Source organism: Oryzias melastigma, linkage group LG5 (genome assembly GCF_002922805.2).
Source record: "Oryzias melastigma strain HK-1 linkage group LG5, ASM292280v2, whole genome shotgun sequence".
NCBI lineage: Eukaryota > Metazoa > Chordata > Actinopteri > Beloniformes > Adrianichthyidae > Oryzias > Oryzias melastigma.
Window position 1 is genome coordinate 17101562 of NC_050516.1, and position 21325 is coordinate 17122886.

At 37.0% G+C, this 21325-nt stretch overlaps 3 protein-coding genes across 6 annotated transcripts in view; 2 read left to right on the top strand and 1 right to left on the bottom strand.

Annotated features, from left to right (window-relative positions):
- ube2r2 (ubiquitin-conjugating enzyme E2R 2) overlaps positions 1 to 14084 on the top strand; it is a 24333-nt gene extending 10249 nt beyond the window's left edge. The window contains exons 7-10 of one of the 3 annotated variants that reach the window (XR_002918935.2): positions 10818 to 10988; positions 11213 to 11282; positions 13290 to 13324; positions 13563 to 13659. Coding sequence is in view for 2 of the 3 variants with exons in the window: in XM_024269294.1 (XP_024125062.1) it covers positions 10818 to 10988; positions 13290 to 13324; positions 13563 to 13868 (512 nt within the window). In the remaining variant the exon portion in view is untranslated. Of the gene's footprint in view, positions 1 to 10817; positions 10989 to 11212; positions 11283 to 13289; positions 13325 to 13421 lie in introns of all 3 variants that reach the window. The other 2 variants (XM_024269294.1, XM_024269295.1) reach the window with 2 other exon arrangements.
- On the bottom strand, positions 1787 to 5402 carry nudt2 (nudix (nucleoside diphosphate linked moiety X)-type motif 2). Its single transcript, XM_024269296.2, has 3 exons — positions 5283 to 5402; positions 3588 to 3718; positions 1787 to 3505 (listed from the first exon to the last, which is right to left on the bottom strand). The coding sequence occupies exons 2-3, from the start codon at positions 3712 to 3714 to the stop codon at positions 3195 to 3197; spliced, it is 438 nt and encodes a 145-aa protein (XP_024125064.1). The 5' UTR covers positions 3715 to 3718; positions 5283 to 5402; the 3' UTR covers positions 1787 to 3194.
- A 2875-nt stretch (positions 14085 to 16959) lies between the features above and the next one.
- rhobtb3 (Rho related BTB domain containing 3) overlaps positions 16960 to 21325 on the top strand; it is a 28915-nt gene continuing 24549 nt past the window's right edge. Inside the window, exons 1-3 of one of the 2 annotated variants that reach the window (XM_024269826.2) lie at positions 16960 to 17584; positions 17887 to 18118; positions 19979 to 20171. In XM_024269826.2, coding sequence (XP_024125594.1) covers positions 17583 to 17584; positions 17887 to 18118; positions 19979 to 20171 — 427 coding nt within the window. In that variant the 5' untranslated portion in view covers positions 16960 to 17582. The remainder of the gene's footprint in view (positions 17585 to 17886; positions 18119 to 19978; positions 20172 to 21325) is intronic. The other variant, XM_024269825.1, reaches the window with a different exon arrangement.

Sequence of the window (21325 nt, forward strand, 5' to 3'; positions counted from 1 at the left end):
CTCACACATTTTGTTTTATAAACGCGTCGCCCCGTTCTGTGCAGTGGAGCAACACAATGGATGGATTTTTATGCCACGGAAACCAAGTCTCACCCCACAGGCAGAAAGTGAAGCCATGAATGCATGTGATGGATGTAAAACTCCTCATCAAAGACTTTTTGGATTAAAAAAAAGCTGGAAGGAGGGACAGATTTCCTCGTGGTCCTGAACTTTCAAAGAAAGAGGAAATCCACTCCAGAACTTTGAAGGGTTTCCACAACAAACAAAAAGAGGACAGATGCCGAAGACTCTGAACTTTCTCTCGTACGATCCCCATCCCTGCTCATCTGTCATGATGTGGAGAACTCTGTGTGGGAATGAGGGAATAACTGAACATGCTGTGATGTGATTTGAATGGTGAGCTAGCTCCAAACGTCTGTAGATCACTTTTGAGGCCATTTCAATCAGCACTCTCTGTTCATGAACGATGTGGATTTCCTTTACACAACTCATGTGAAAAGTTCTTTCAAGTTAGTGGAAATGGTCAAATCCAGAAGATGCACACAAGCTACACTTTTGACACAAATAAAAATCTACCAGCTCACATTCACCGAGAATGAGAGAGAAATCAAACATCTGCCTTTGAGTCATTTAAGCTTTTCAACAAAGACAAATAGCTCCAGCTTTTTATGCTTTTAGCTTGTTTTTAAATACAAAGTGTGATTTTTTTTTTTTCATTTTTAAAAGATGCTTCTCTTCATGTCTTTAAGATATTTGCTCCTGAGTTGATTCCCTCCAAAGAAGCACTTCATCTTTAATAGTTTTTGAAGCCGCATCAATCCAAGCACTTAAAAGAAAAAACAATTACATGTTAAAGTGATCCATTTGAAATGAAAATCTTTTTCAAGTTTTTTTTTTTTTTTTTTTTTAACAATTGTTCATGTTATTATTTTTTTTTTATTCGCTACGTCCATTAAAATTGTTATTTGGGAGAATTTTAAGCCCCAACTACAAAATTTCTTAAAGTCTTGAGAATAATCTTTGGTGGCATTGTGTTTAATAGTTAAGAATTAAGATGTGAATTATTATAAATTATCTGCGCTTAAACTATGACTTCTTTTAATGTTCAAACTACTTTCTAAAATTGACTAAAATAGGTCTGGGTGTTACTGCCAAAATGCTGAAATATCAGGATTTAAATATTAAACACTTAATTATCTTTTTTTTTATTTCCATCCAAAACTAGTTGGTTAAAAAAATTAACATAGATAATGGTTTAAACTAGATAAAAGTTTAAATTTTAGATAAAAATTTTAGGAGTTTTTATTAAAAAAATGAACTAATTTTTGTTTTTTACCTGAAAAATATAAATCCAATGACTTCAAATCAAAATCAATAAATTGATTTGGTGAATTTCACATTTAATTTTTTTTCTAATCAAATTTTGTTGACACACCAGCTCCATTTTAAACAGAAGCTTCTCTTTCAACTTTTCGCTTTGATTAGAAATCAAGTTCAACGCCCACATGATAGATAAAAAAAGGAACTTTTTTTTTTTGTTTTCTAGTGAAAATTTAATTTTGTGTCCATTTGTGATGTAATCAATTACCTTTTCCATGAAATTTATGCCTTGATGTTTTTTTTTCCTTTTCCCACCAAATATTCATACAAAAGGCCAAACGTGGAAAGGGCGTTGCCATGACGATCCACAGTCTGAAGAGTTAAAGAATCATTATTTACATGCTGTTACATAGAAAACTGGTTGAAAAAAAATGTAATTGATTGAATCATTATCTGGCAGCATTTGTTTGTGTATTTTTTTTCCTTTCTTTGGTGTTAATTTCTTTGTTTTTTGAGGTGTGGGTCGACACTGTGGGGTCCCCCGAAGCCTTTTCTTGGTCTAATGCTGAGACTGGCCTGTTCACAGTGCCAATATAATGTGCCCACACACATTGTTGTTCATGTCATTCTTGTTGGCTTCACGTTTTATTGATTTATTTTTATGTTGTTCTTCATTTTGTGTTTTTGACAGTACAAATGTCACCCATAGATTTCTTTTTTTTTTCCTTTCGGCTGGATAAAAAGCATTTGCAGAACGGCTTTGAAACATGTTGCTAAACTTACATGTCATCAAAGGCAAAAGGAGTGGTATGCAAATGGAAAGTTACTGTGTTTAAGTTGGAGAATAATTCAAAATAAAACAGTATGTTGTTGAAACTGGCTGAAAGTTTGTGATTGTTGAAAACAGCAGCATACCACCTTAAAAAAGTAAGAAAACCATTGAAATATATTTTTTTAATCTTTACTGCTTCACCAGTGACAAACAAAAGAAAAAATGTGAATGATGCAGAGTAAGACATTCAATTTAATTAAGTAACTTTATTTAAAACTGTTCTCCTTAGAGTAGGTTTTTCTGCAGCATACTCTTTACTTTTGAGTAGATCAATAATCAAAACTATTACCTTTACTCCACTACATCTGGTTGTATTGAATATGTTCAAAACCCACGTTTTCTCCTCTTTATTCCATTAAACAGCAGATATTATTTTGAATATACAGAACATGTGCTGCTTTGTTGCCATACAATTTCATTTTTACATTTCCATCCATCTGCTAGTTCTACTTTGTCTTGTGCAGGATCGTGAATTGAGTCACTTTTAAACTTATGAAGCATGTTTTTAGACTGTGGGAGGATGCCGTAGAGCTCAGAGAAAACTCACGGATGCGCACGGAGAACATGCAAACTCCACAAGTGATCCAGCTGGGATTCAAAGCAGGGCCTTCTCCATGTGAGGTTACAGTAATGTTCCCAGCAGATTTATTATGGAACATCTGCTGCCACCTAGTGGCATCATGTATTACTCACAGTGTCTTTTCTCTAATGTTGTCATGTTTTTCCACAAATATTAAAGACAGCACAAGATGGAAGCAAATGCATGACTGATTTGTTTTTAAGATACAATTCTTTTCCTCAAACCACAAAAAAATTACTGAAACATATAAGTTAGATTTGGTAAATAAGTCTTTTTGCACCCAGTTTATTACTGTGATTGTGAACACCTCTTTCATATAACCAAAAAAATTCAAGAATACAAAATTTACAGTAAAATCATAAAATAGAATATTCCAGAACCATAAATTAAAGTTGGCATTTACAAACCATTTTGTCAGGGGAAAAGACTTTTTTTTTAGCGGTCTAAAGTCTGTTGCTAGTTCTACTTAGCCTCTAAGTGTCTGTGTGCAGCTCTCAGTGTGTCCTGGAGGTCTTTGTATCCAGCCAGAGCACAGGCTTCATCCAGCGGGGCCCAGCGGTAGTCTTGGTGCTCGTCAGACAAAGTCACTGCCGTTACTGGGTCCTTTAGTTCCGCCAGCCAGTACAGCACCTCTTTGGGTCTGCCTCGAACCTCGTAGCGCAGCTCCTGAACAAAGCCATCTATCACCTGTAGTTGCTCCGCCCCAAGCCCTGCTTCTTCCTTGGTCTCTCTCAGTGCTGTGGTGAGGTCGTCCTCGCCTGGGTCCACGTGACCTGAAAATGAATGCAACAGACCCTAATGTTAAAAACAACATCTAAAGCTCCTTATTTAAAAAAAACCTAATGATTTAGGCACCTTTAGGTGGAGTCCAGTGATGTTCTCCATAAGACGTCTGCAAGAGGAGATACTCGATGTTGCTGGGTGAAGGTTTGGAGCCAACAAGGCGGCGAAACACGATAAAACCACAAGCTCGCAGGGCCATCTTCCTGTTGAAGGTTTAGACATCTTTTTAGATTAATCTTGTTCAAACTGCTCCTATGTTAAGAGTTAGTTGCAGAATAAAGTTTAGAAAACTGTACAAGGAGAAGAAATGTATGGATTTTTGTTTATAAAGCATTGCTGGAACACCTAAAGGACTTGAGCAGAACTTGATGCAGGACAATGCTCACTACCAAGAGAACTTAGAGAAGAAAATGTCATTTACTGAAACATTTTAAAAATCACAGAATGACTGAAATTGAACGGGCCCTGGGCATGACATAAAAAATTAATTTCCCTCAAATTGACATTTTGTGCAAACAAATTAACATTTTCTGAACACAAATAAACTTTGTGTGCCCTCAAATAAATATTTGTGGGTACATATTATTTTGTGGGAATAAAGTAGCATTTTGTGCGGTCAAATTATGATTTTGGGCAAATATATTAGTATTTTGTGCGCATGAATCGGCATTTTTCTGAGGTCAAATTAGTATTTTCTGCACACATATTAGCATTTTGTGCGTACAACATATTGGCACAAATTAGCTTTTTGTGTTCACAAATTTATATTTTCTGAGGACAAATTAGCTATTTGTGTTTTCAAATTGGCATTTTGTGCACACATATTAGCATTTTTGTGCACCAATATTAGCTTTTGTATGCCACAAATTGGCACTCTGTGTATACATCTTAGCATTTTATGCACACATAAAAACTTTTTTAAAATAGCATTTTTTCCCTCACAAAATAGCCTTATTTGCATTTCAATGAGTAGTTTGGGGCCACAAATTATTAGTAAAAATTGACAACACTAAAACACTTCTGTGTACGTACAAAATACTAATTTAAACTGTAATAAAACTGTAATATTAATACTAATTTAAACTGTAAATTAGTATTTTGTAGCCACAAATTATTAGTAGAAATTGATAAAACAAAAATACTACTTTGTACGTACAAAATGCTTATTTGTGCTAACAAAATTATAGTTAAATGCTATTTTGTTGCTACATAATACTACATTTTCCGTTAAAAATATGGAAGTTTGGCCACAAAACGCTTATTTGTATTGTACGCACAAAATACAAATTCGTGCCCAGCAATTGTTATTTTGAGGGAACAATGTATTTTATTTATTGAATGTCAAACTTCACTAGAAAAACACATATTTTTACGAAGTTGGAATTCATTTGAATCGACTCCACTTCAATACATTTCTTTTCTGTCTTAATGTAAACAATCGAGTTACATCTGAACAAATAACTCGAATTTCTGTTTATCTTTTCTTAAAACTGATTCTCGTTATGTCAAATCATCTACGATAAAATACATCTAAAAATATGGAACATAACTTAAAGACTAAACCCGTGTTTTAAAATCATTTGGTTAGTTGTTACAATGACAGAAAAGCTTCATCTGTTGTTGTGTTTGCTATTTAGCTCGTCTCAGCATTTATGTGATATTTTTGGGTTTTCTTTTTGTCTCTATCTAATCAGGTGGAGGTTCTAATCCGTGCTCATATTCTGCACAATTTGAACAAAATACTTATTTTGAAAAATTGGAATTTACCCGTGACTTTTCAACTAAAAATTGCTGATTAGCTGCTCGCCCGCTGCCGTTTGCCGTTCTCTGAAATAATCCTTCCGGGTGTGCACACAAACCCTCTTCATTAGTTCCACTTGGTTGTAAACTAGACTGGACATAATTTATCACACAAAGCCACTATTATTATAATTGTTATAATTATTATTATTATTATTATTATTATTATTATTATTATTATTATTATTATTATTATTATTACTAAACTCGACCCTTAAGACCATTAGCACTGTTTTTTTTAATTGAAATCACAGTTTCTTCAAAATAGCAATGAAAAAAAGCCAAAAACACATAAATCATATATAATTATATATTTTTTTCTTCTTTGTAAATTGAAAACACAATTTCTTCAAAATAGCAATGAAAAAACATAAATCATTTATATTAGTTCCAGTGACATCATTTTGATAAGGCCAAGAAAAAGTCATGTCTTAGCTAACTAAATGTGCTTTGAATTCCATTCATTGTGACTTTCCATTTTATGACTTAAATGATAAACACGAAGTCAGAGAAAAAAATGATAAATGGAAATAAGACAAAAATAATAATAACAAAAATTAAGACTAAGTTAAGATGAAAGACTTACTGAGAAAAAAAATCACGAGCTGAAGACCACACGTTTGTATGTAACTGTACAAGAAGGTTTTTTTTAACCAATAAATATAAAATAGAAGAATGTAAGATAGAAAGGTGAAGAAATTGACTTCAAAAATTTATTTGATTCCCACCTCTTGAGTTTTCCGATTTTTGCCTTCTAAAAAAGCTTTCAGTTAGAATGCCAAGGAAACATCAAATTAAAGCACTCCCTGAGGAGTTTGAAGGAAGCAAGTGGTTGATAAATTATATTGATTCAAGTTTGGAGAACTGCTCAAAGCACCTTAAGCTGCACCATCCTTCCCACTGTTCTGGAAGGTTGCTGAAAGCTCACATTGCAAAATATATTCAAGAACCAGAAGCACCACCTTTAAAATTAAAAAAGGAAGTAGTTTTGTCAAATCCTGATGAGAAAAAGGTACATTTGTTCCACATCTGTTCAGATGCTTCTAGCAAAGATGAAGGAACACAATCAGGCGCAGAGAAGTTCGAAAGCAGCAAGCATATAACAAATAACGCTGATTCAAGTTTAGACGAGAGTCCTAAGATTTGTCTCGCACGCCATCCTGGAAGGTTGCTACTTATAAAAGTTAGAATCAAAGCAATTAAAACAAATGACTAATCCTGAAGGGAGAAAAAAACAGCATAATTTTGTCCCGTATCAGTGCAGCGCACCACCACCAAGGAGGGAGGAACTCAATCAATCTTTGAGCAGTTTACAGGCATCAATCTAGAGATTGGTTTGAGTTCAGAGAACTGATCAAACCACTCTGTCCCACACTTTACTCCCTGCAGTCCAATCCAAGCTAATTATGCAACGGGAAATCAGAAACCCAAAGGACCAATTCCGAAATTAAAAATAGAATCACTTTAAGTGATTTAATTGATACTGATATTAGTTAGGAGCACAGCTGTCAGCATTATGCCCCACACTCTGATCCATGGTTCTGTGGGCGATCAGTGAAAACTCTTTCTGCAAAGGCAACTCAAGATCCAGACACATTTTCAAAAGTCAAAAATCAAGTTGTTTCAGATTAATTGACTAATCCTTTAACCCTAAACAGGAAGTGGAAATTTTTAATTAAATCAAGCTAATCAGGAATATATTTTACCTCCAGTACAATGAGGGAAGACTGTACAGGAAAACCAACAAGTATGTAAGGTAAGACTTTTTATTTAATCAGTAGAACACGTCAGTATAAAAATATTTTTTCTTTTTGTCAAACAGAAACACAGTACACATATCAAACTTTATTTTAATAATTCAAATCAAACTTTTGTCTATAAAAAGCACTTCTCACATTTTGCACGACTCGAAGTGCTTCACAATTAAAATCAAAAACAGACAGAAACCCATTACCCTCTCTTCCCTATACTCAATATTTCTTTAGCAACACAAACTCTATGAACACATGTTCTCGGCCTTCTCCATCCATAATCATGCTCAAATAAACCAGATTTACAGCGTGCAAGACTCTAACCTGTCAGTGTCATGCCTAAGGACACGTAGACACGTGGGCGGTCATGACTTTTACAGGGTTTTACTCCAAATGAGGCTTTTACTTTATAAAATTGTCTCTCTTCCAGTTACAATTTCTACATGATCACTGTGCCTCTGAGTAAATGGATACAAACATCAAAAACACACAAAAATGACCATAGATCAAACCATCAGGTCGACAAAAAAGGGGGAAGTGGAGGAAAATTCCAATCAAGTGTAGCTCCTAATATCAATTTCAGGGATTCAAACTAGATGCAATCAGCTCAAGAAATCACAAGAGACTGAAAAACAACATAAAAACGGAGATATAGGAAATAATTATGGTAAATATTGTTAATGTTGAACTTTTATTTATCCAGGTAGGTCGATTTAGAACAACTTTACAACGATAACCTAAGGTTGCAGAGACAATACAAAAACAGGATGACAGGGCAATGAGATACATACAAATAAAACATGACATATTCTCACGTCTACATTTACAATAAAAGTCTACAGAAGGCACCAAGTTTATGATTATAATAGAGAGAAAGAAGAAAACCTGTTAAAAATATACAGAAAAGTTTCTGCTGGGATTCAAACCAGGGCCCTCCCACCTAGATAAGTTAGTGATAATGTATAAAATATTAACTTTTTTCCATTTATTTAAGTTTTTATGGTTTATATATTATTTTTTTCTTAAACTGGGACCTGAATTCTATTTTTGAGCCACAAAAATGTAAAATAGTGACGTGAATCTTTAAACACTTTAACTACTGCAAACATCGCCCATGCAGTTGACTTGAACTCTAATAAAATTAAAAGCTGAAAGGAAACGTTGGGTTAAAAAAAAAATTGAAGCCAGAGTGTCAGTGTTGAAAAAAGGGAATGGCACAACTGGACCGAAACAAAACAGAAGAAGGAACTTGAGAATAAACAGTCCTCAGGGAGAAAAGAGGAAAACATGAGCATTGGTTTCAGACTTCATCACACGATTGTTGCTCACTGGAGGGAGTAAATCGACTTTGTCCTCAACATGGAGCAATATGTCATTTTAAACACCACCAACTGTCTTTGACGGATCATTGTACCGTTCACAAAAAGACTCTACAGAGGTGATCTCTGAGGAATAATGAAGCATCGTCCTGTTTTTTATTTTACAAAATCTCTCTATAAAACAGTCAATTTTGCTTCTAGCAAAAGGGAAACAAGGCCTTTTTGTATTCATGGAACAACAAACTCAGCAGGGGTCGCTGTCTTAATGAAAAATGTTCAAGGCCAGATTTATTTCCCATATGGCAGATGAACACGGTCACTGGTTGATTATCTTCTAGTAATGTGAAGGTGGTTTTAATTAACATATATAGCTACAATAATTGTGAAAAATGAGCTTACTAGACAGAAAAAGCCCTCCTATTGGACCACTTTAAATTAGTACACCACACTGTCAGATCAGAGGGAGAGATTCAATCCTAATCTAAGATGTTTCTTGTAGCTACAGTTAAGTTTTAAATCTGAACTAAAAAAAGACCTGATCAATGATCAATTAGTGACTTATGTAATCTTATAAAAGATACATTTTAAAAGACTTCGTGGAGCACTTATTTGTTTAGTCAGAGTTTATCAGCTAAATTTAGAATGGAGAACTTCACTGATACGTCTAAAAAACACTGGGATATACTGTAAATTGGGCGCATGGTCACCCCACCAAATATTTGTCTCTTCTGTGTGGGGTTTCCATCTTCTCCCTGTGGCACTCCAGCTTCCTCCCACTGTCCAAAAACATGCTTACGGCTATCTCTAAATCGCCCCTAGGTGTGCATGTGAGAGTGTGTGTGTGCAACAGACTGGCCAGACCTGTTCAGGGCATACCCTGCCTTTGCCCAACACTAGTTGGGCTGGCTCCAGCAGGCTTGTGACCCCAGTAATGACATACTGGGTTCTAAATCTTTACTCCTCCTCTGGGTCATGGGGTCGCTGGAGCTATACAGGGCTACTGTAGGGTGAAGGGGGGAGGGGTTCATCCTGGACAGTTTGCCAGAACATTGCAGGGATAGTATTGAGTCATTATACACAGATTGAAACATTTGAACCCATTCTTTTTGATTTTTTTATGATTATGGCCTACAGGTTATGAAAAAATGGAATCATGATGTCAGAGGATCAGAATGGTAAAATAGTTAAATCATTACAACAGACACCAGTTTGTAAAAATTAAGAGGTCCAACATACTAAAGTAACATATGGAATTAAGGATCAGCATGTTTTATAAAGTAAAAAAAAAAGGTTACTGTGGCTTTTTTTTGATGAACTGACATTTTTCTTAAACTGGATTTAAAGTTAAAAACATTTTTGCCTTATAGGCAAGTCGACAGCGAAAAATGAAAACACTGTCTCATAAATTGAGGTGATATCTTTAACAAATCCTTGGAAAAGGTCACTAAAATATTTCTGAAACAAATGGTTCACTATAAAAAAAAAATCTACAGTTAAGAGGCTATTGAAACCGTAAGAATGAAAGATCCTTTAGATTTCATCCCAGAAATGGTTTGTGTCTGGAGGGGGGACTGATAAGAGTCATACCCAGGAGTAGGCAGGGCAACGGAAGACAGCTTGTGTGTGATGAAGATAAAAAGACGGCCCTCCTCTCCCAGCAGCCTTGAGCTGGCAGCTGAATTCTTGTTGAGTTTGACGGAGACACCACATCTGCTGGAGTGTCAAGGTAACGTCCAAAACCAAAGGTAACTGGGCTTTATCATAAAAAAGCTACATTTGAAAACTATGAGACAAATAAAAACTGACAGGAGGGTTGAGGCCGCAGTATGTGTGTTTTTCTTTGACTATTGCGTAATCATTCTGCTGTTTCTGAGCTCTTTTAGCCACAGGCTGGAAGACATTTGCTGCCACTACTGTGCTTAGTCAGTCTGCACTTTATGTTTTTCTACTTTACATAAATCATGTTTTCTTAATGCTTCAATGAGCCTGGCATTATGACCTCTGAACAACCAACCCTTGTTGAAAATTCACTTTAACATCATTGTTGTTTACTTTATTCCACATTCCATTTTTTGTTTTTTTAAAATGTTGAAACCATTGGATTTAAATACATGTTTGATCTTAAGCAGTTGTTTTTTTGCAGTGTGCACAGGAAATTATTTGTTTTTTATGATTACTAACACATGATAATGAATATATAACTGAATTATTCTGATATAAACTACTGCTGTAAAAATATAGACAAAATAATGAATACAAGAGACGTATTCTACATACTACAAGATACATGGCTTCAACATATACTGTAAATCAACATGCTGTTGGCTTGGAATCACCTCCTGAAAGTTCTCACCCTGACATGCATCTGTGTGACCACACTGAATGTTCATTTTATGATCTATAGATGTGTGTCCTGTTTACTCTTAATACAGATTTTCATGAAGTTATGGAAGCGAAGGACCAAACCGCTGCAGGTCTTCATTTTGTGGGCAAAAAGGAGGAACTTATACGAGCAAAGCGGTCCTTCAGAACACTGGAGGATCGAGACATACTGATTATCTACCATGAAGGTGTCTTCCACGCGGTTGACTCTTACTGCTATCGTAAGTGAAGCATTTCATGTCACAAATATGAAACTCCTGCTTAAATATATAGATTGCATTGAATAAGTGAATAAAATGTATCTGATGAACGGGATGATGCTCAAAGAAACAGTTTCTAAAAGCTGAAATTGTATTTTTTGAGGTAATCCTTTCAGTGGAATGATTGGTGAAAGTTATGGTAATACTTAAAGATTGGTTATTCTTGTTTTTTTTTTTTTTTGCAGCTAAGAAACAGGTTTTAGTCTTAAATGGTCTGCAGGAGTGACCCCGAACAAGACAAAACCTGCAAAGCAGGTGTGGAGAAATAAAATACTATTTTATACATTTAGTTTATAAGGGGAAAAAAATACTTATAATAAATCTAACACACCAAATGCAGAAAAGAGAAAAATACACAAAGGGGATTTATTTAATTGAATTAATTAAAGGTCGGGGAGGTGCACGGTGTAAGTGTGCTGCCTTTAAAAGGGCGGCTAATGGTTCAAGAGTCAATGTGTCCTTGACCAAGACACTTTACGCCCGACCTTGATGCATTCTTCAAACTGTGTGTGTTTCACAGAGACTAACTTTAAATGACTAAAATACAGAGCAAACGTCTGGAGCAAAGTTATGTCTTAATTTGTTGGAGGTTTTTATAACCTAAATTTTGCAAAATTAAAGCTGGGATGCAAATCGAGTGGCTGGATGCTCATTTGGCCGTATGTAGGACTGATGTGCACCCCCTTCCAAGGGGATGCAATGAGCTTAATCCAGTGTGGGTCCTTAGGGAAGACCCTTCATGCTACTGCTTGATGTAGCCACAAGGGGGGCCCAATATGGGTTTGCCTGTGACGGTCCCCAGCCCGGATAAAACACAGGGATGTGTCAGGAAGTCGTTTTATCATTAAATCAATATCCTTGAAATCAGGCTGTTTTAAGCATAACTAATACCACAAGTACAATTCTGATAGTTTGATAGGTACAGCCAAAAATGAGAGCTAGTTAACTAGAAATGTTGAAAAATGTGCAATAGTTTACTAGTGGTCATCAAAAAGGCCACTAGTTAACTAGTTACATGAAATGTGTTCACTAGCAAGGCTCGTGTAAAGCTCACTAGTCCACTAGTGTGACCAAAATGTCATACTAGTTTACATGTTTCATGCAAAATGGTAACTAGTTGACTAGTGAGACATATGTAAGTCTTACTTGTTAACTAGTGAGAGAGAAAAACTGCACAAGTTAACTAGCTGACAGTTCATTCTTCACCAGTTTTCTAATGACTTTTATTGAAATGCTCTAGTAAACTAGTAAGACAATAATGTGCTTATTAGTTAGCTCCCGAGATTTTTGCACCACACTAGTTATAAGTGCAATTTTTCTCTCTCATCAGTCAACTAGTTAACATTGTGTATGTCACTTCTAAACTAGTATGAGATTTTGGTCACACTAGTAAACTGGTGAGTTTAAAAAGAGCCTCACTAGTGAACTTGTGGAAAAAAATATATCTAACTAATTAACTAATTATTGACCTTTTTATATGGCCACTAGTTAACTAGTTAGCACAAATAAGGCCTGTTATTAAACTAATGCACTTTTTTAAACATTACAAGTTAACTAGTTCACATTTTAGGTTGTTTCTGGTAAACAAGTAGTACTTTTGTTACTTGTTACTACTTGTTAGATTCAAAACAGTCGGATATCAAGGATATTGACTAATTGATTGATTGATTGATTAATAGATTGATTGATTGATTGATAAAAAGGCTTGCCATAGCACTTTTCCAAACCACCTGTGTGAATCAGTGAAAGTTGTTTAGATGTGGCGACCTCTGATGGGAAATGGTGTAAGGTAACAAATGCTGGGATCTCACACATTAGAAAACAGGGCAGTCATTGTGTGTATTTTTCTTTATATGTTTAAAAGCTCAAACTTACAAAAATGAGACTTAGGAGGTTGTACAGCACATCAAAGACAAGTCAGAACAATCCTTGCTGAAAAATCTACTGCAAGAACAAAATCTTAATATTGCAAACTCTCAAATATATTTCATATATTCCTGGCATCAAGTCAAAGCAAATATGCATTAATCAGAAAACAAAAAAAGAGGACAAGGGTCGTATTTTATGTACATTAACAAAATTATTGTTTTTTTTGTCCTATAGCAACACACAAAAAAAATGATTCAAGGCTTTTAGTTTTATTTGCTATTTGTGTATTATTTTAGGAATGTTCAAATAGAGTCCACTCTATCGGGTTATTGAATGTTAATGTGGTTCAAAGTGTTTATTGTGCGTCTCAGTAAATCTGTTTCTTCCTCACAGATGCCGGAGGGATGCTGCAGAATGGAGACATTGAGGTGAAGTTTTCATTTAAGAGATGTGATCTAAAAAGAAGCCCTAGAATGTAATTGAGATTATTCAGAGGCAGTTACCCTGCTATGTTTTTTTAAACAGGATTCTTGCTCTTACAAGTAAAAGCTTAAGGCACAGCTTGGCTGAGGCACGAAGGAATACTGATAATGCTGCTACTACATTTACATAACATTAACATTGTTTTACACACTGTCTTTCCACGCATATGGACACAATCCACAGGAAATTAATGGCAAGATGTGCATAATTTGTCCAAAACACAAGTACAAGATCACTTTGGCTGAGGGGGAGTGCTTGTACAAGGGCAAGGACCCCAGGGAAAAGCATCCAGTGACCAGATGGTACTCCAAGGGAGTGAAACAGCGGATCCATGTGGTTACAGAGAGCGACGGGAATGTCTTTGTCAAGCTCTCCGTGAGCCCGGCTTGGATCGAGTCAGACTACTATCAAGGAGAAAAGGGCAAGGAGGAGAGAGCCAAAGCTGAAGCGGCCGAGAAGGAAAATCCTATTACAGAAGACGACGACTAAAGACTGCATCTCATTACGTTTGGTCGACTCGCGTCCCCAGAAAATGACTAACTGTTAAATGACAAGAACTCAGGCACGGCCTCAATCTGGGTTGTCTTTGTAACGAGCTCAGAGACTAAGGCTGCTCCTGTTGTGAAGTTTGCTCAACTTTAGCAATTTGACTTTTGTTTTCCAACTCCTTATCTACTTCACTAAATAAACATCTCTGTGGATGGATTTTGATTCTCTTTTCTTAACAAGGGAACTGAAGCAGCCAGGTGTGGGCCTATGCTCTTCTCCTAATGCATTATTTATGCAGCAAATTAATCAATATGATAAAAGGCTTTACACTGATCAATAAGGTGCTGAAGTGAAAGATCGTTTATGTGAAAAATTAAGCTGTAATGCAACTTTCTCCTACATAATAACTGACTGCATTTACTTTTTAAAACATGCTTTGATCTTATCAGAAATTGAGAACATAATGAAAAATGATTACATTCCCTTATCTGACAAAAGAACCCAGAGTTCATTTTACAAATGAGGGTGTAAAAAGTCTAATCAGATTTAATTTTAATGCACAATTTACTTTATAGCAGAAGAACTTGCTCATCTCAGAACCTCACAAGTCCATTTAAAGAGTTAGAACAGCCTGGTTGGTTTTCTCCCATTTACATCCTGAAACAGTAGCGGGGCTCCAGATCTGCAAATGCCACGGGTTATAATATAGAGGCAATGGGATGTAATGTTCTTGTGTGCATGAATGATTATGCTGCTTTTTTGCTGGGTTTGCAACTGACTCCCAGTGCTGTCTGAAGGCTCCGGCTGATGTGATTCTTAAAATAAAAACAAGAAACATTGAAGGTTAGAGCTGACTAAAGGGCAGAATATGTGCAGAATTTCCAGACTGAGCATTAAATATTAAAATGTGATTATGGTGTCAGATTAGGAGTCTTTGACACAAGGCAGGGGTCTTATCTTCAGGTGGTCATTTGTAATGGGTCAAGAGGGGGCTGTTAGTCAAGATAAAGACCAGCCTGTTCAAGGAAGGGGTAGAGCGGAGAGAGCAAGGGAATATAAGAAGCATGAATTTTTAGTCTATGTCTTGGATGCATACAATATATTTTACAATATAAAAAAGTTCCAATTCAACATCCCTGGGTATTTTTCTTCTAGAATAACATAAATTACTAAAGCTTGTCCCAACTATGATTTTCTAAACTTCTCTCATAAACCAAAAACATTCATTTCCAATCTGCTAAACACTTTTTTTTAAGATGCAGGTTTAGATCCTCCATAAACTTTAGTTTTTGAGATGTTTTGACCTGAAACCAGGAAAAAAATGAACTGTGAAATGTTATCGAGTCAATCCTGAAAAAAACAAAAGCCCATACTTTTGAAAATAGTTTATTTTAGAAACCAAAATCTAAACTTGTGTGGCTTTTGCATAAACTTCTAAAAAAATCTGTAATATTTTAGTCCTTCTACTTTAAAATTCAAGGTCTGTAAAAAGCATTTTTAGTGATTTTTAGCGCTTAAGCTTCAAGATGGCAGCTAAGATAGTGAATAAGGTTACAATCAATCCATAGCCTACATGTACCTCTTTTTTCTTATTAATAAACTCTTAATAAACTAATGGGGAGTTGTTTTGTGCATACAGGCACTTTGGCAAAGCTTCTTTTGGATTTTTGGAATTACTTTCCCCTTCAGTGGATGCTAGGTTGTGGTTATAATCCTAGTTGAGGTAAAGTTATTTGTAAGTAGAGTTGCATAATATAAATAATATGTAAATATACTGATTTATTTGTGATGTGGTCATATGTGTAATGACATTTACAAAAAATCTTGGTTAAAGAAATGAATATTGTTTATTCACATTGAAAATAAATAATCCATTAAAGAGTGAGGGGGGGTACTATTGACCCACCACTGACCCCAGCTCCACTTTCAGACCTCGTTAAGATGGGATTTTTATTTAAAAAAAAAAAAAAGAAAATGATTTACGCACAGCTGGAAATCAAATGTCAAATGGAATGTTATTGCAGCAAAGGGTGTAACGTGTAAGAAAACCTAACATGTAAAAAACTCTTTTGGGAGGAGTTTACAAAAAATCAAGTTTGGTCTGTGAGTTAGCGTTTGGGGTGGAATTATTTAACAGACAGTCCTGCATATTTTATTCTAGAGGTTCTCAGCCTGTTTTTCAATGATGTAACCTGTGTGAAATACTTTTTTTAACCAAGTTTTGATCAAATACATCTTTAGTTAAGCTTTAATGAATATTTCAAAATACTTTACATAGAGAGAAATAATTTAACTGCAATAAAAATTACATAAAAACTAAATCTATATATATATATATATAAAATAAAGATCAGAGGTAATAATATTAAAAACTAACTAAATGGATTTAACAACAAAAGCACTTCACAACACCTTCTTCTTAAGATGAACAAAATGTCTATTTTTGGGTGACTCTCCAAACCATTCAGAAAAGGAGAAAAATGTGATTTAAAAAACCGTAAACAAATGAATTAATGAATTTAAACAAATGATTATAATCATCACTATAGTCATCACTGGGAAATATATTTTTATTTTAATCATGAGTCCATTGTTGAGTTCTCCAGGTGGCAGTGTTTGACAAGTATGTTGTTATTGTTGAGACTCCAAAGATTTAGAACAAAATACAATTATTTAAAAAATAATTTATTGAATTTTTCCTATATTATTTCTTTTTTTGTTTGTTTGTTTTTTTTTTACATTTTTTCTAAAAAATCATCAGAAATACTCTTTTGGCTGTACTCCCAGAAGTAAAAATATTTATTTGAGAACCACTATTTTAGATTTTATGTGTAAACACTGCTATGCTAGCAAAGCTAAATAATAGATGTCAACCAACGTCAATATTTGCTCCATAATTAAAATATTTTTGATCTACAATGTATTTTAAAAATAGCGTCTGTATTTATCGACTATTAGACTATTTGTAGCATCAAAAAATGATAACTGTTTGCCCATAATTTGTTTTACCTTAATTGCTTAGTGAAAAACTATGGATACATGTTTAAAGAATATATAATAAATGTAAATAAAAGGAAAATAAGCTTAAAGTCAGTGCGAATAACGTTTAGTAACAAATGGTTTTGATAGTTTACGTGAAAGCAAACAGCCATTAGCAGAGCGCGCGAGCTCCTTGTGTGTGTGCCCGCGTGCGTGTTGCTGAGTCAGTCTCTCGTCCAGCTCGCAGCGCACGCGCCCTCGTCGGTTTTCTCCGTCAGTTGGAACAGTTTCCCCCCCGCCGTCGTCGTTCACGCGGCGTGGACACGGATCCGCGCGGAGCTCTCGCCGCCGTCAGCCGAACGTGTTTCCAGCCTCTCATAAGTTGTTAGTCCGTTAGCGCATTGGCCGCCCATGGGCGCCGCTGTTCCCCCGTACTCTGCTGTTGCTCCGCCGCGGGTCCAGCGGGGGCTGTCCGGTGCGTCTCTCTGCGGTCGGTTCGGGACGACTCGAGCTCTGCTTTTATGAATGAAAAACGAGCCGGGACAATGCGAGTGACTGCTGAGCTCCCCAGCAGCAGCAGCAGAAGCAGCCGGGCTCCCGGGGGGCCGGGCGCCGATGAAAGGGATTAACAGCGGAGCGGCTCATTGCGGAAAAGCGACTGCAGACTGGCGTGGAAACGTGAGGAAACGGGCTCCATAGCGTAGAGCGGCGGAACAACCCCGCTGTCACCGCAAGATGTAAGTTCCTCTGAAGATGCAACTCATTTAAACAAACAAGGAGATGCAGAATTGTATTTATTCCTAAAACGGTTACAATAAAAATCTGCACATGCTGTCATTTTATCACCAAAACAAACAGCAAAAACCTCCAATCTCCTGATCTGATCACCATCATGTCCTCTCAGGTGTGATAAATGCCTTGGCAAGCTTCTTCTCTGTTATTTCCAGTGACATAATGATGCACTGCCTCCGTGATAGACATGAATAATAGGCTTCAGTGTGTCCACTCGATCTGAGAGGAGAACCTGTCTGCCTCGCAGGTCCATCCACATCGTGGCTCTTGGCAGCGAGTGTCCTGGAGGAGTGGGACCCGGGGAGGAGATCATGGGCCAGGGGCAGCTGCAGGGCGGCTTGCTGTGGAGCTACCTGGGTCATGGTGCGCTGGTGGGACCATGCGAGCTGGAGGGCAGTGTGCACAACCCGGCTTTTATGGAATACACCTCACGTGTGTTTGGAGATGTCACTGTGGTGGTTAGGGATTGCCCCAGTTGGGTAAGAGTTGAGAGATTATTTTACTTACAATCTCATCATGTCAGATTTTGGAAAATTAGAGACCCATTATGATAAAAATCACGTTTTTTAACATAATGTTCTTGTGGCATTTTTCTAGTAATGGAGCTCGAATATACAGTAAAATAAGCTTAAAATTGCACTTTTAAGCATTTCTTTATTCAATTTGCTGTGAATCAGCTGCAGATGAAAAAATGTAGTGTGAAAAAGCTTGTAGGTGTGACGTAGACGCTACTACGGCAAGCCAAATAGATCCATGCACGTCTCCGTTTTTTGCGTTTGAGCTAGCATCTGGCTCAGAACTGTAATAGCTCCAATATTTCTTACCATTTCTGTTGAACTAGTGATGTAAGGCAGGGGTCCCCAAATCCAGGCCTTGAGGACCAGTGTCCTACATGTTTTCCAGCCAACCTGCCATTGAAATTCCTTATTGACTAAACACACCTGATCCAGGTAATCAGCAGCAGATAAGGAGTTTCTGGAAAACCAGCAGGGGGCTGGCCCTCGAGGCCTGGAGTTGGGGACCCCTGATGTAAGCTACCTACGCACCTGCTGCATGGTGCATTCAAGAACAAGCTATACACGGTTTCATCAACAGACATTCAGCTAGCGGTTTTCACAGCGCACATGGAGGGAGTAGCAAAGAGGGGATTCTTCTTCTTTTGTTTTTCTACAGTTAACTAGCGCTTGTTCGCTAGCTAAAATTGGTAGAGGTATGCAAAGTCTGAGTTGTGTCCAAATTCCCCCCTAATCATTGTGTAGTGCACTTCACCATTGTGTTTGCCATTTTTAGTGCTGTCCAAATCTACTAATTCCAAAATCAAGTGCTTCCGTGTTATGAAAAGGATGCCTAATCCAAGTCTCTGATTGGTCAAAGTTCAGTGTTGTCGCGATTTTGCATCAAGAAGTACATCGGTTTAAAGTTAAAGCACGCGATCAATGAATGTCTGCATGCGGAAGCCTGAAATTCAGGTTGATGTTAGATTACAGATACTTTTCATTAAAAGTGGCCGCTTGATCGCGAGTCAATGTGGTCTGTGTGTAGGTACCCGTACAGATGGATGATGGGAAACGGGAGTGGGCTTAATCTGCTGCAACAGATCCACCCACAACTCAATAGCAAATTTATAATGAACTACCGCTGCTCTGCAAAAACTATACCCTATAAAATGACACAGGCTTTTTTTCTATGATTTTGTTATAATCTTGATTGAAAGACCACTGGGAACAGTTTCACATTTGATCAAAAAATCATTGGTGTAGTATTTTAAAGATATGTTAAACAAAACAAAGGAGGACCATGTCCCTGTTTATCTGCTTTTGCTGCTCAGAGGACAACAGTGCAGCGTTTCAGAATTCCAAGGCCCTCTTCAGACTGATTGCCGGCTTCATGAAAATGTCTCAATCCTTAGAGGACAGCATTTTAACATGCAATGCACAAAAACCCAGATGAAAGACCTTTTGTTCTAAATAGCACATGAATTTTTCATTCACACGTTCTATTATATGGCTGTCGATCCATGGTCTGAAGTGTTTTCTAGATCTGTCAGTCTCTTCTCTTTTTTAATTCAATTTGCTCAGAGGATTCAGTTGAGTGTTCATTGTGTTTTTTCCTGCCTAATGAGTGGAATCAGGTTGGTTTGGAACAGCTAGTCCTTGGGGGTAAAGTCCCAAGAGCTAGCAGCAAAGAGGTATTTAGACTTAGGAGGGGAAGGGTTAGTGTTATCTGAAGTAGGATTTATAGTTCCGACTTTGTTTGCAGATGGTTCTGTGTATTGGAGTTCTGATATTAATATGACCCTTCTCCTGTGCCTTTGCTCATCTCTTTCTTGTGTTTTCTAGGACTTGTTGGACAGCGACTGGGCCAGTGTGCGGAAAGTTCTCGAGCAAGCCGACATACTGGTCATCAAATATTCTGTTACAGACAAGCTGGCCTTCCAGCAGGTCAGAAATGGTTACGCCCCAAGACTCCGGCCTCTCCTGAGACACTGGGGGGTGCCGGTGATCCTCGTCGCTGTTGGGGCACGGCTGAACGGTGAGCAAGTTTGAACCATTGATTGGACTGAGTTACCCCTCCCACTTTGTGTTACAAACAGGGTATCCTGCTGGCTCCAAGAAGCCAAAATCCCATAGACTTCTGTTGAGAAATAGCCAGTTATTACTCAGTCATTATATTTGTCAGAATAACTTTTCTCGCTCTGATACATTTTCCAGCATGTTCTTGATAATGAAAATACAAATTCTTTTTATGATATTTTTTCTTTATTGTAAGTTATTCAAGTTGTAAACGGACCAATCAGATGCTTCAATAAAAGTATGGGGTCTTACGTCGAATATACGAAATGCTTGATTGACAGATTTCATGTAGCCCGTTTTCAAGTGGTAGGGGTGTGGACTTCCAACAAGCTCATTCCTGATTGGTGAAAGTGGTTGCTATAGAAATGATAACTCAGACTGACCAATCACTGCTTACTGACGATTTCTGGTTCCAACATGGTAATATTCGTATAGCAAATAAATTGCGGCTAAATCGACTTCCTTTGGTGGGACCTCCAACAAGTAATATTCTGTGAGTGACATCACACTCATTCTGTCCAGTTCTCATGTACAGTCAATGGTATGACTACAAACAAAACACAGTGTTTCTTAACCTTTCAGCTCTCTGAGTCTGAAGCTGTGGGATCTGCTTTCTGCTGCTTCAATTGCTGAGTTTGGTTTTAGGACAAGATCAAGCTCTTCTCAATGGTTGAGTGAGATGACTGTTTATGCCCTGTGTCCTCTGGTGGGCCCTCCTAGTAATGAGGAAAATGCTCATGATTAAAGCTCACATGCTTCCCTCAAGCAAAAACATCCAGTTCGAGTTTTCTTTTTTTAAGTCTTGGAAGCAAGCAAAAATCTGCAGTGTGGGTTTGAAGACACACCACAACGTTACCCTTACTGTAAGCAATTAGAGCATGTTGGAGCCAAGCTAGAAGCTCATTGATACACTAGGTGTTCACATGCACGCACACTATTACTCCTCTGACGCTGGGAGCAGATCTTTTGCAGACACAGTGACCTCTGTTGAAGCCAAATTCGGCAAACAAGCCCATCAAACATAGCCGGCTGTATTTTTAGCATGTCTACTCAACACTCTTTGAGTTCCCGTCAGAGCCTTGTGCTGCAGAGCGATCCCAGTGCAAGTCTTTG